At 30.8% G+C, this 14,461-nt stretch overlaps 1 protein-coding gene and 1 long non-coding RNA gene across 2 annotated transcripts; one reads left to right on the top strand and one right to left on the bottom strand.

The window, feature by feature from the left end:
- Positions 1-1,000: 1,000 nt before the first annotated feature.
- LOC133800884 (phragmoplastin DRP1C-like) lies at positions 1,001-5,533 on the bottom strand. The gene is made up of 8 exons (XM_062238984.1): positions 5,302-5,533; positions 4,762-4,869; positions 4,541-4,642; positions 3,603-3,653; positions 3,428-3,489; positions 1,983-2,073; positions 1,660-1,884; positions 1,001-1,088 (listed from the first exon to the last, which is right to left on the bottom strand). The coding sequence occupies exons 2-7, from the start codon at positions 4,859-4,861 to the stop codon at positions 1,700-1,702; spliced, it is 591 nt and encodes a 196-aa protein (XP_062094968.1). The 5' UTR covers positions 4,862-4,869; positions 5,302-5,533; the 3' UTR covers positions 1,001-1,088; positions 1,660-1,699.
- A 3,753-nt stretch (positions 5,534-9,286) lies between these two features.
- LOC133800602 (uncharacterized) lies at positions 9,287-14,260 on the top strand. Its single transcript, XR_009876541.1, has 2 exons — positions 9,287-9,483; positions 13,820-14,260. It is a non-coding gene; the product is annotated as an uncharacterized LOC133800602 (long non-coding RNA).
- The last annotated feature ends 201 nt before the right edge of the window (positions 14,261-14,461 follow it).

Here is a 14,461-nt window from a genome sequence, read left to right as displayed (position 1 = left end):
CTTACGAAACTTTTCCCATCAGACAGGATAGCTTCTGATGGAGGACAATAACTAATGTTAAGAAGAGGACACTGCCAAGAAAAGCCAAAACATAAAACTGAATTGATGTACACTTTGTTACTGAGAAAAGTGTAATAATAATGGTGCTGAAGATTGAAGTTAGAGGTGCTTAAATAAATGCATCAACATTATAAAAGCCTAAACCAATCCCTTTTGAAATAAAAGCTAATAAAGAAAAGTTCAATTTACTCCCTTTCATGCCTCAATGGCATGTAGGTTCCCAAATTTCAATTGACTAAGATGCCTCATGCAACATGGGAAATGAAATAAAACCATTTATGCCCTATTTGTATATGACCAAAAAACGGGTTCTAGTAGCAGGGTAAAAGAAAGAGTACATAAGGTCAAAACTCACAAGTGAGAAGGAAAATATTGTAAACCTAATGACAACTTGCCTGTTGAAAGTTTTCAACTCCAGAGCTTGAATATGGTTGTGTCAAGTATGCTAAAGAAGAAGCATAACACTAAGGAATGCAACAGCTACATTACAGGGCTATTTTCTATTCTTATAAGAAAGGAGAGGACCAAAATACTAGTTACAAATACCCGTTACCAATTAGAAATAATATGAGCATCCTATGCAAAAATTAGTAGATTCCTTATTTAGATGATTTGTAGCTGTCTTTGTGATTTGTTGTTTATTCTGTAATTAAGAAGATTAAGTGTGTAAACTGTATAAATATGCTTGTGTTTACCAATTGAAATATATAGAAAAGGAAAATACAATTTCTCTTACAATTTCTATTCTCACTTATAGGAAAAACACACATCAATGTGCAATTAAATACATATAAACTTTTATATTATAAAATCAACTTTTGGTTTATTGTACAAACAAAATTGGGGCATCATATACTTCTAAAATTAACTGTCAAAAGTGTTGAGATTATTCATGATTTGACTACAACAATGCATCATTAGAAAGAAGAAAATACACCTTTGAAATAAGAACTCCAAGACTCCGATGAATTCCAGAACATTGCATGCATATAAATATTCCAAGGTTCACACTAGCCCATCGTGGTGCCCTGAAGAAGTATACAACAACAATGTTTAGATTTGTAGGTTATAAAGTTTACATAAAGTTAAGAATAGAACAAGGGAAACTATGCAACACTTTCCAATATAGAAGTATTTTTCCAAAATTTGGAATGTTACGGTCAAGGTTTTAAAAAAGGGTATGATAGTAAGTATTTCTTTTTGTGTCAAGCTTACAAAATATTCCACTCATGTAATCAACGATAGTGATTGTTTACAAGAGGCATTCTTTGATAATTTCTTTAGCAAATTCCAACATAAATGCATCCATACTGATATCTGAGGAGCTGTTCTATTGGAATTTTCTTCAGTATTTCATTCTCTAAATGGGGAAGTTTGGCAATGAACCAACAAGAAAATTGAAAATTTTCCAATGGATCTCTAGTAACTCTGGAGCAAAATATTGTCTAATATAGCAAAACCTTCAAATGAAGAACCTAAATCACTAAATATGCAAAAGTATAAATTATTATGAGACGATGACTAAACTGTGCAATAAAACACTATTGGAAGATGAAAAGGTGAAGAACGTGCAACACAAGAGTTGGGTTATGAATGTACTTGTTTCGACAGTCAGCGCATTCTCGGTTTTCTGGCAACTTCAGAAGACCTTCAAGAATCTGCATACAGAAGAAGAAGAAGAAAAACAGAAAATGAAGCATTGAAATCCATTAAAGAAGATTGGATGATTGGTTAATAAGGAAAGAATGAGACCTTGGTGTGCTTGGCATTGAGTTCCTTTGTCCATTAAATCAAGTTTTGTTAGCACCCGAAATGTTCTTTCACCTGAAATATCAAATTACAATGAAGAAAAATTATTTCTTAGCCTCTACAAGAAAAACTGATGAATGTAAAAGAAGAGAGAGAGAGAGTTATAAGATTACCTGAAGGATCAACTTCTCTTGCAAGTTTGATTGCATCTGATGTGGCAATATCTTGATTTGCAGGAGATATAGCCAATATGATAGAGTTAGGCTACAAAATAGAGAAATGTATCACTAAGCATGAGGAAGAACAAAAGACTAATCTTGAAATTATGATTATGAAAACAACTTTTTCAATTCTTCTATAAATATGAACAACAAATTGTAATTTTGTTTTCTTCAGATAATAGATATACATATTTATACATTGTTAATGCATATCCTTCTATATAATGTAACACCAAAAACATGACACAGATCACTGATTTGGGAAAAGAACATATCAGTATAGTTTTATTTGTTTGGCCCAAAGAGAGAATCAATCCCTTATTACCTGCTCTTTACGCAGACCAATAAGCACAAGAGATATTATGTCTTCCATTATACAGTTTCAAATATTTTAAAAAGTACAATCCCAACGTCCTACAAAAACTATTATAAACACTAAAGAGAAAAAGCAGTTAGATTCTTCTGTTAATAGCTTGGTAAGGCATATTTAGTTAGAACTTAGAAAGACAGTTGTATAAGGTAAATGATATCCTTCCCCTTGAGGTAGAAATTGCAACTGACATAGGGGTAGAACTCCACAATTTTTACAATCTAAGAAATTGATAGGAACAACTGCATTGCATTTTTTTAAGACACAAACACATATTGGTGAATATAAAAATACTAGATAAAACTGACTGTTGGCCCTTCTTTATGAAAGCTTTTCAACCACTGAAGCAATGGCATGTAAGAAAGTAGCAATTTAATCCAAAGCCCAGATAGATGATTGCCCTATTCCCAAAATTGAGTTCTAGAAGAAAGAACATGAATATTTTCATCCTAAAATGTGAAATTCCATTGCTTCATTTAATAAATTGGTTTCTTAGATGATGAAATTAATAATAATAATAATAATTGCACTGGCCCAAACAGTTTGCAACTTAAGAGGGGAGGAATAAAAATAATAATAATATTAATTAGTTTCCCAGAAAAAAGAAGAAAAAAAATGAATCTTTTTGCATCAATATATAATTAATTTGGAGCTCATGACTTGGTAGATACTCTTGCAGTATCTAATATTTTGATGGTGGTGATACTGGATTTGGCAGATGTTTTTAGAGATGATGGGTAAAAAAATACCAACAATTTCTTGAGAAGCCACATGAAATACATTTTCACGGCTCACACCTCCATCTCTTAAAAACAAGAACACTTTTTTTTCCTTTTATAAGAATCTACAATAGGCAATGAACATCTATTTACTTTTCTAGATTTACAGTATCACCATTTATTTCTGTGTTTGGTTTATCAAGTGACTACATGAGCTAGGAAAACTGCCACCATTTATTTCGAATTCAAAAATAAAAATATAAAAAAAGAACAGAGAGAAATAAAAAAGAAATGTTTCATGTACTCACCTTCTCAACATAAGAGCGGACCATATTTTCAATATCTTCAACAATGGTTTCCGGTTGTCCCTCTGCAACAGCCAAAATTTGTTACTTGATATTATATATTCATTATATTTACCAAATAAAGAAAGGAAGTGCCATTTTCTTTGACTGAATTATATAGATTAGAGAAAATTATTACCTACAGCAACCTTTGTCAACCCAGGAAGATCTATGACTGTCAAGTTTACAACTGCCAGAGGAAACGTGATTTTAGTCATTATAGATTATACAATTAAAACCAACGTAGAATAGAAGTGTTTCATCAACAAGGCAATGTAATATGAATAATCATCCATAGAATCCAGGAAAACAAATAAAGCTCAAGATGAACACTTGTATGAAAAGCTAACAGTGATCTCCAATTTCATTTGCACAAATAAAGCATGCTTGTAACAATTTACGAGAAGAGTTTAAGTGTATATAACAGACAACAGAGTATGCTTTCCATAAGAATTTACAGTTTTCTAGTGGATTGGATTACCGTTCATTGTAGATGGACTAAAGAAATTATAAATTTCACAGCAGATCCATCAAGGAGTCGCCAGCAAAACAAGGTTACCATCGCAAAATAAAAACTTTAAGTATGACAAGTATAACAGAATTTTCAATGACATGGTAGAGAAGCTGAAAGTGGGTTGCCCCATAGTTGTTTGGTGTAATAGATTTTAAGGATGTATTACTTTTCTGATCTTCTAAGATATTGGAGCTTTCTGTTGCAATTTTACAGTATGGATAACTTATCTATGCTTAACTTGTACTATTTTCTTCATAATTAATACATGTTTTTTTCTTGTCCAAAAATTATAAAAAGAAAAGTTCAATAGTTCTTCAGACAAAGAGATTCATCAGCACACATCTTGGTTAATAGACAATTAAGGGGTATAAAGGACAATCACCACCAAGAAGTTGCAATATAAAGGAAAGATTAAAAATTAAGAAAGGATATGAAATTTGAGAAATTACTGATGATATTTTTTTTTTATTTCCACATATTGATTACACAAATTTATAAAACGATTAATATTTCTATATTATTAGCTCACTTAAAGCACTTCCATATGAAATGAAAGTACAAACCATTTGGAGAATATATGCTCAGATGAATTGGAATGTTAGATATTTGCTTAGATTTCCCAGTAATACGATCTGTCTCATCTTGGATCTCCTTACGCATAGCAGCTGCAGAAAAGAAAAAAATACAATAGAAAGATTATCTTTAAACAAATAGAATAAAAACCCTCAATAAATGATAAATGTCTTAATCGAGAAGAAATTCCCAGATAAGAAAATTAACTCACCAAAATCAGTATACTTCTTTCTAGGAGCATGAAGAAACTCCGCATACTCAGTCTGACCATCTTCTGTCTTATGAAGTTGCAACACCAGTGGCCTCCTCATAACAATACCTAGAAATCAGGGACCTTTAGTTAGACAAACTAAAGAACTGTTTGAGATATTGGATACAAAATTCTAAATGATTTTAACTCTTATGAGTGACTACACATCTTCTGATTATGAGATCAGATACACAATTCATGACACCAATCAGGCTGAATATAACAGTTAAAATACTCTGCTTGGCTGCTCGGAAAGATTGGGAAAACTTGAAAGAAATTCCCACAATTTGTGTCAGTTGGGATGCTTAAAATAGCAAAGCTTTTTTCAAATGAGTTCCATACAAGTGTATGCTCAATTAGATAAGCTCCCAATATTTTGCCAGCCAAAATAAACTAACAAAAAACCCTCCACACATTTTACAATTCCTTCACTTTCTAAGTAACCAAACACAAATCTTTATTGACAAATCATCCAAAAAAACGAAACCCAGAAAGAAGTACCAGATCCACGAGGCAAGAAATCTCTGCCCACCACGCTTTCCAACACCGAAGATTTACCAGAACTCTATTTACCAATTTTAAAAACAAAATGAAAAAGATTTAAAATCCCAGAACCTGAACAGAAAATAAAATGAAAACCATTATAAAAAAATTAAGAGGAAAAGAAGAAAAACCTGGCCCTTGAAGGTCTCGGGTCTCAGAACATTCATTCATTTCTTTCTTCCCCGTCGACCACGAAAAATACAAACTCGGAAAGGAGAAGGGCCGGTGGTAGACATTTGGGAAAGTCAGGCCGATCGGGTGTCTTCATTCAAGCGACGATACAAAAGAAGAACGAAACGAAGTGAGAGGCCGGGGGCAGGGAAAAGAGTCGAGTCGATCAGGCTCGACGACCGGGAGAAACAAAACGAAATTAGGATTTGGCCGAAGGGTCTCTGGGTCTCACAAATTTTCTGCTCTCAGGAATAAAAAAAATGCTAAGGGCGGGTCTCACAAATTTTCAATTCTCAGTACTGAAAAAAAAAAAAAAGACTAAGGGGCGGGATGGTGTATATTACCGCCCTTTTTTTCATGCACAGTATAATACCCTAGCATAACTCTTTTTTGTTAGTATTATATTAATGTGTTATGGAAATGGGTATTTGGTGTAGTGGAAGGAAATCTATAAGTGTACATGATTTGAATTTGAGCAATATAATGATTCTTATTCACCAAAAAAAAAAAAACTATTTGTGTTTTCTCTGTCCATTGAGTTTACTCAGATGGGATCAACAACCAAAACCAATAATATATATAATAATAATTTGTAATAATATATAATACCTTATAATTACGAAGCCCTTAATCCAATATCCACTTCATATTCACTAGCAAAAATAAATCATATCTAAATCAAATAAGCATAACAAATATATATATATATATAAATATATATAGAGAATTGTTGAGAAATATCATTGATGTACAACACCATAAGATAGTGTCATAAGAAAGTGCCATACTGTTATTAATATTAATACATGTGAACATGTAAAATCATTATGAGTATAATATTAATACATGTGCATGGAGTGTTGTGTATAATAATATTGTATATTGTGCAGGTCCATTGAGTTTACTCAGATGGAATCAACTAGCTAGTTATATATATATATATATATAGATTTATTATTTTTTTAATGTATACATATACGCATGGATTAATATTTAATGTATTAGTTAATATTTAATTAATGTAATAATTAAAATTAGGTAGCGAAGGATAAGACTTGAATATATAATTAATATCTTGTTTAGAAAAAATCATAATGAGCACCACAAATAATATATTAATACAATGTTATATAATTCATCATCAAGTGCTATAAATACAATGTTAGAGTGGTATAGGAAGTGACATTATTTATTAGTAACAACTTGTGTCTAATTAATTTTTTGTTGTAATTAATAGTGACATTTATAAAAAAAAAAAAAATAAAACAGTCTATCTGTTGTCACTAGAAAATTGTCAAACATATGTATCTATTTTTTTCTTCATATTGATGTTGGAAACTATTTTGTTTTGTGATAAAGAAAGGTAAAGTAGTACTATTAAGTGTGTGTACATAGGTTTGACTAATAAATAATAATTATTTAAAAATAATAAATAATTAAACAAATTAAAATATGATATTTTTAAGATATTTTACAATAATAATTATTTAAAAATAATAAAACTATAGATTTTATAACTTAAATAAAATTTAATTAAACTTAAACTCAAATAATATCATATTAAAAATAATTAATAAGTTTTATAAATAAAACTAAATAAACGTGCATATTGTACATTATTTGTATCTAGTATATATATAGATATAGATGGTCAAAAATAATTTATAAAAGCAAAATTGAAGATAAAATTTAAATTAAAAAAAAAAATAGGGCCACTGCCCCCTCTTCCGAGAGCCTTTGTTCATACGATAGCACAAAACATAAAACATAGGAGTGAACAAATCAATCACAATTCTAACGTATAATAATAGAAAGTTAGAGACTATTGTATCAAAGAATCTTGTAATGTGTCGGTGTGTCTGTTGTCAAACACTCCTAGTGTGCATTATTATTATTATTATTATTTAATACTACAAATACAAATTTAATTATGAGGAATGGACCCCTCGTAATAAAGAGGATAGGTATAGGCAAAAATCATGACCAGTGACCATGGATATATTATTTCAAGTGCTATAAATACAGTGTTAGGGTGTTAGGAACTGATACAACAAGTGAGATCGAATCCTATACATATTATATGATGAAAATGGAGAAGAGTACTAAGAATACTAGTGTGGTGATGATGGTGAGCTATGTTATAGTTATAGCTCTTGTGTTTCTTCCATCTATTAAAAATAAAACATCTATTTTTAAAACAGAAAAAAATAACAGTAATTTAGTGAAAAATCTAACTAAAAATCATAAAAATTTCATTTTTAATCAAAATGAATTTTTTATAATTTTAATTAGAATTTTCATTAAATTAATATTTTTTTAGTGTTAAAAATATTTGTGTTAATTTGTTGGAATTTAAAATATTTTATTTTTTTCTAAATTTTTAATCATTTTTAATATATTTAAAAATCAAAATTTTAGGAATTAATTTTTTTTTTCTGAATTTTTAATACTTTTAATTATTTTCAAAATATTTTGGACTAATTGGAGGCTACCAGGTGTTCCATAAAGTTAGTTTTAATAGTTGACTTAACAGTAGCGAGTTAACTGCAAAAAATTCCACTATTTAAGTAGTTTTGACGTCAAAATTTTTACATCGGTATTTACCTGTACGAATTGTAACTACTTGAGTAGTTTTACCGTTTTTACTTAGGTATTTAACTGCAAGATTTTGTATCTACTTGAGTAGTTTTGCCGCCATGATCTCATATTTATACATGTATTTAAATATAAATTACATTTTCTTTGGAAGAAATAATAAAAAAATTACATTAAATTAGATGCATCAAAATTACATTTATGGGCTTGTTTGTCAAACAAGATAATTGTCATTTATATTAATTGGTACATATCATTATTATGCTAAAGTGACAGGGAAGGAGACATCAATTTATTGGGATAGAAAATTTGGCACGACACTAATATTCTATTTATATTAAGGCTTTATCTTAATGAATAAAATGAGGTTGATATTGAAGGGTTCAACACATTTGATTTGAGACACACCTAAAAGATTTTTTCTTTTTTAAAAAAAAAGAAGGAAGAAACCGTTCACCACACATATACTTATATATAATTGATGATATATATTTTTCTAGACGATAAGATAATTGATGGGCAAAAAATGGCCACCATTTTGAGGAGGATATTGGAGTATGGTGTCACACATTGAACAAGTGTAAGAATATTGAATCATTAATAAAAACATGAGTACGTAGCTCCATTAATCACTAATTGAATTTTAGATGGAACCCTATAATTTTTGTCAATCCTCAATAAAATCTAATAACTTAAATGAGAAAAAAATCAAATAAAAAAGTAATGATCAACGATAGAAAGCAGCTGTATATTACATCATTTGGATTTTCTTTTCTTTAACAAAAATGGCATCGGATTGAGGATTTGAGTTCCAAAAAAATATTTGCGTTTTCAAAATTTTATAATGTGCATGTGTTTTGTGTAGAGTAATATTGTATATTGAGTTTTGCATATATACAATATGGGATCAACAACCAAAACAAAGATAATATATAAAATGTCTCTTCTCGTACTATAGTTATATATATATATAGATATATTTATTTATTATTTTATTAAGAAAAATATTTCTATAAAATTAGGTACATATGCACATGGATTAATATTTAATTAATGTAACAATTAAAATTAGGTAGGGAAGGATCAGACATGAATACATAATTAATATCTTGTTTAGAAAAAATAATCATCAACACCTCATCAAATAATGTATTAATTCATAAATGGATATATATATATATATAAAATATATTAATTCATCATAGATGAAGTGCTATAAATACAATGTTAGTGTGTTAGGAAGAGATACAAGCTTGTGAGATATAATTATATATATGATGAAAATGGAGAAGAGTACTAAGAATAGTGTGGTGATGATGATGAGCTATATTATAGTTGTTGTTCTTGTGTTTCTTCCATCTACTAGTTTTGCAGGTGGCGGGAGAGCTCTGAATAATCTTCAACTTTACTCCTCTGATGGACAGGTGCAGGTCACTCTCACTGTCAATCCTTCTCTTTCAGATATATTCATAGAAAGGCCACAAGAGAATCAATGCATTGGTAAATTTTGCGCGCCTTGGTCACCTTGCCAAGCTGGATGTATATGTGTTGGACCGACTGGTTTCGGAGCTTGTGTTGGTTTGTCTTCTCATGAATAATATGTATTGGACCGGCTGGTTTCGGATTATGCAATCTTGCCCATCTGGAAAAATATATATGTCTATGTTATAGTACTACTACTATAAATGAATAATTATGTTATACGTGCGCATGCATATATACGTACGTACGATGTATATGCATGTTATTAGTGTAACATTATGTATGTCTTTAATTCCTTAATCAAATGGAATACATGTTCTGTTGTGTTATGTTATATATGTTGTGTACAATTTTCTTATTACGTACTAGAATAAATACAGTTTTTGCCCCCGAACTATATTAATTACTACCTTCAAATCGCGCCTCCTGAACTTTTTCATCAATTAAAAACTCCTATTGAATTATGCACCTTATAGAAATATATATGTTATTATTATTATTATTGAACTAAATAAGATTTTTCTCCAAAACTTTTAACAATTTCATATCGTGTTTCTCGAATTTTTCTATCGGTTGAAAATCCAAGCTATGGAACAACAGAAGTTAAATGCTACCCTTTAACTTCAGTTATTACATAGTAACCGAAGTTAAAGGTATCTTTTTCCTAAAAAATAATTTTATTATTATTATAGTTTTTATAAAATATTTTCATAATTATTTTTTTAATTCTAATTTGTAATTATTTTAATATTAATAAATATATTTGAACATTCTAATAAACTCAAAATAAAATAAATTCACAAACTACATACTTAATGTACATATTTATACGCATTCATACCGAAATAAAAGTTAAGTACCACATAAACATCTAAAGTGTTCATACAACTAAACATGTGAAGTTCACCTAAGTAACTATTTGAAATATTGAAATTTCTTATGTATTAAATATTTTTAAAAAGAATTAGCAGAATTTTTCCTATAAATAGGACTACCCAAACCTGTAGTTCAAAGTAACTTTATCTAATCAAGAAGCATGATAATGTTACTTCAAACTAGGGACTTATTGTTATCGACGCAACACACAAATCCTTGATATCCTATTCAAAACCTACTGCCAAACCTAAAAAGTTTAAATTACAACTCTATGAATAAATATTACATATTTAAAAACATGTTCAATTAATAAATCCTAAAAACTTGGGCAGAGTTTCCTCAATCAACATGCATTATTCCATCCCTATACCACTGCAACACATGAATTTTCCAGAACATACTTCACTAGTTTTCAAACTTAATTTCTAGTAAATTCTATATAAATTAACTATAATTCTATAAATATGTGCAATAGTAATAAATAAAACTAAAATACTTACTCACCTTCAATTTAATCTTCAAGTTAGTAACCGCCAATTCAAAACAAATATACCGCAAAAATAATAACCGTCCTAAAACGTTTAAACAAAAATAAAGTATTAAATTATTGCGTTTATATATAACTAGTACCAAACATATTTAATATTTAATACAAACTAAACATTAAAACATATTTATACAAATGACTCTTTGAACAAAATATTAACTTGATTTTTTTTTTTATAACAACAACATATTAATTTGTTTTTTTTTTCAACAACAAAATATTAAATTGATTAATACACTAAATAATTATTATAAATAATAATCTTTTATAAAATAACAAAATATTATCAATTTATTAATATAATAGTATTAAATTCGGATTAATAAAGAAAATTATCATAATCACATAGTTGGAATATTCATACATTTTCTAATAGTCAAATGCAACTCCAAATCAAGATTATCAACCTTAAAAACCTATACATTATCACTATATTATAAAAAATACAATAAATTTTAAATAATAAGCAAAAAAATATATATAAAAAGTCATACGAACAAATATTTAACAATCCATACCTATTTCAAAGCTCAAAAACGTGTTTGGATGTTGGACTCGCTCCCTTCCAACTCCAGACTAATTCCTTTAGGGTTCTATCTTCCCTTGGGTCGCTCTACCACGAGATGAAGTGGAAAGGGCCTTCGCCAAAAGAGATTTTATATCTCTTTTGTCTCAAGAGCAACTCTTCTCGAGCTCGGGGAGGGGATGGCTTTTATTACGAGTCGAGCTATCCAAAGGAGAAGAAGCTTTTTGAGGACATGCCAAATCATCCTCTAAACTTTAAGCTCTCCTTCTTCTGGACGGATGGCCTCGGTCCTTCAAGATTTTACTCCTTCCAGCACATCCGTAAGTGCCTCCGCACTTATCTAATTTTTCCTTTCACTAAATAACAAAGCTCGGAATACTGATATGTAGTTGTTTCCACAACCAATTACCACTGTCCCACCCCCTCTGAATCGATGATGGAGCATAAGGCATCTTGCTCCAACTGCCTTATGGTCGGTGATCTCTATCTTATTTTCTCCACAGAGATCAGCTTCGAGCCTTCGGCTTCCTGGAGGAAGGCCAATCGACGGACGACTCGGCCTATCGCAATTATTATAAGTGGGAACACGCGCACTTCCCACTGACAGTCTTCCCCCAAGGAGGAGGTCTTCGAGCTCGTGGGCCCATCCCTCTATAGCTCGCCGACACGACCTTGGGGTGGAGACAATACATAACTCGATTTAGAGCTATGTTTATTAACTTTAATCATTATGAATACAGTTTTTTTTCGCTCGAATGTTTTTTTATGCATTCGATTTTATTCTAAGCTTTTTACCTTAATGTTATGCTTTACATTTCTAGGTCGATATATTTCGAGCATATTATATTAAAGGATTGCTTTTATATTTGTTTATTTGTACAAATACATCTGTTGGATTTACGCTCAAATTTCAATGCACTCATGCACAGTTTATCGATATATCCGTGTTCGACCTCGTTATTCTCAAGGTCGAACCTTACTTTTACCATGCACTCGAAAGTACTTAATAGGCATGTAATTTTAATAGTTTGGTTATATCTTGCTTTTTTAGTCCCTTTTTCTCACCCTTGAGTATATCCTCTAGGTTACGAAGTCGAGACATATTTGGCAAAACTTTCCAACCTTGGGATCGACTTTAATTCACAGCTGGTTTAAATTCCAACTTTTTTTATTGTCGCTTAGGTTGGTTTGTTCCAAACTAATTCAGCTCATGTTTGGTTAGTGATCCATACACTTAAAAATTTCATTTCGGGTTAATGATCCAGACACTTAAAAATTTTATCGTCGGGTTATGTCCAGACAGTTTTAGCTCGTGTGTGGTTAATAATCCATACACTTATAAAATTTCATGCCGGGTTGGTGATCCAACACTTAAAAAATTTATCGTCGGGTTAAGTCCAGACAGTTTTAGCTCGTGTGTGGTTAACAATCCATACACTTATATAATTTCATGTCGGGTTGGTGATCCAGACACTTAAAAATTTTATCGTCAGGTTAAGTCTAGACAGTTTCAGCTCGTGTGTGGTTAATATACCACTTATGCCCCCTTAATATCCTATGAGTGTGATAATAGGTTATTAAATTAAGAGGGTTTGCAAAAAATATAACATTAAAAGAGAATACAGCTTTTTGAAAAAAACTGAGAATTTTATTGCAGAAAAAATAAACATGCTTGGCTACAATGAAAACATCCTTCCTACATTATTGATAATAAGCTCATAGATGTTCGCCATTCCAAGCTCGTGGAATCAACTCTCCGTTCAACCTCGACAGTTTATACACCCAGGTCGAATGATAGACTCGATCTGGTAAGGTTCTTCCCAGTTAGGTCCGAGTACCCCGGCAGACAGGTCTTGTGTAGCTAAAAATACATGCCTTAGCACTAGGTCTCCCAATCCAAATTTTCTTTCTCGAACCCTCTTATTGAAGTATCTAGTAGCTCGTTGCTGGTGTGCAGTATTTTTCAATTGGGCTTCATCTCGTCTTTCTCCAATGTGGTCTAGACTTTCTTTGAGCAGAGATTTGTTTGAGGCCTGATTGTCTGCATGGCTCCGTATTGTAGGGACTTAGACCTCAATACACTACAACAAAATAGACATTTAATGGCTATATGGGGGAGACATTGTAGACATTTAATGTCTCCCCCTAGGGGAGACGTTGTTGCAGGAGCCATCTAAAGTGGCCCTATGACGTCTCCCATGGCAATACTAGTGTAGTGATGATGATGAGCTATTCTATAGTTATAGCTCTTGTGTTTCTTCCATCCACTAGTTTTGCAGGTGGCGGGAGAGCTCTGAATAATCTTCAACTTTACTCCTCAGATCATCCTGGACAGGCACAGGTCACTCTCACTGTCGAACCTTCTCTTTCAGATATATTATTGATAGAAAGTTCAGGAAAGAATGCTCAATGCTTTGGTAAATTTTGCGCGCCTTGGTCACCTTGCCAATCTGGGTGTGTGTGTGTTGGAGTCGTTGGTACCGGAGCTTGTGCTGGACTCTAATATGTATTCTATGTAATGTCGATTGACGCCTACATATATATGAAATAATGTCAATCATATATATATAATGCTATTAGTAATGAATAATGATGTTACACATGATATGACATGAGCAGGCATATTTACGTACGGTGTAAATATGCATGCATGTTATTAGTGTAACTTAATTTATGTATGCCTTTAATTCCTTGATAAAATGGAATACTATTATTAATTAGTCTTGTGTTGTGTTTTGTACGATTTACATATTATCCGAACTATTATCACTTTCAAATTTGTTTGTTTGTTTTTAGTCTTGTTCACTTGTGTAAATTTGTTAAGATTGAGTGAGTCTTAGTTTAAGGTGTTAGTCTAACGTGAATCTATTTTAAATTATCACTACAAGAAAATTAGGCTCTAGCGACGACTTTAAAATTTT

Source organism: Humulus lupulus, chromosome 9, assembly GCF_963169125.1.
Source record: "Humulus lupulus chromosome 9, drHumLupu1.1, whole genome shotgun sequence".
Taxonomy (NCBI): Eukaryota; Viridiplantae; Streptophyta; class Magnoliopsida; order Rosales; family Cannabaceae; genus Humulus; species Humulus lupulus.
The sequence above is the reverse complement of the archived record's forward strand: the minus strand, read 5'-3'. Positions and strand labels throughout refer to the sequence as shown.

What these genes read in the sequence shown, in the direction of transcription:
- LOC133800884 (XM_062238984.1), bottom strand. Translation starts at nt 4,861, where the DNA reads ATGAGGAGGCCACTGGTGTTGCAACTTCATAAGACAGAAGATGGTCAG. An exon ending in AAAGAAGTATACTGATTTTG is followed by an intron (nt 4,643 to 4,761) that starts GTGAGTTAATTT and finishes TCTTTTCTGCAG; the next exon opens with CTGCTATGCGTAAGGAGATC. An exon ending in AAGAGAAGTTGATCCTTCAG is followed by an intron (nt 1,885 to 1,982) that starts GTAATCTTATAA and finishes TTGATATTTCAG; the next exon opens with GTGAAAGAACATTTCGGGTG.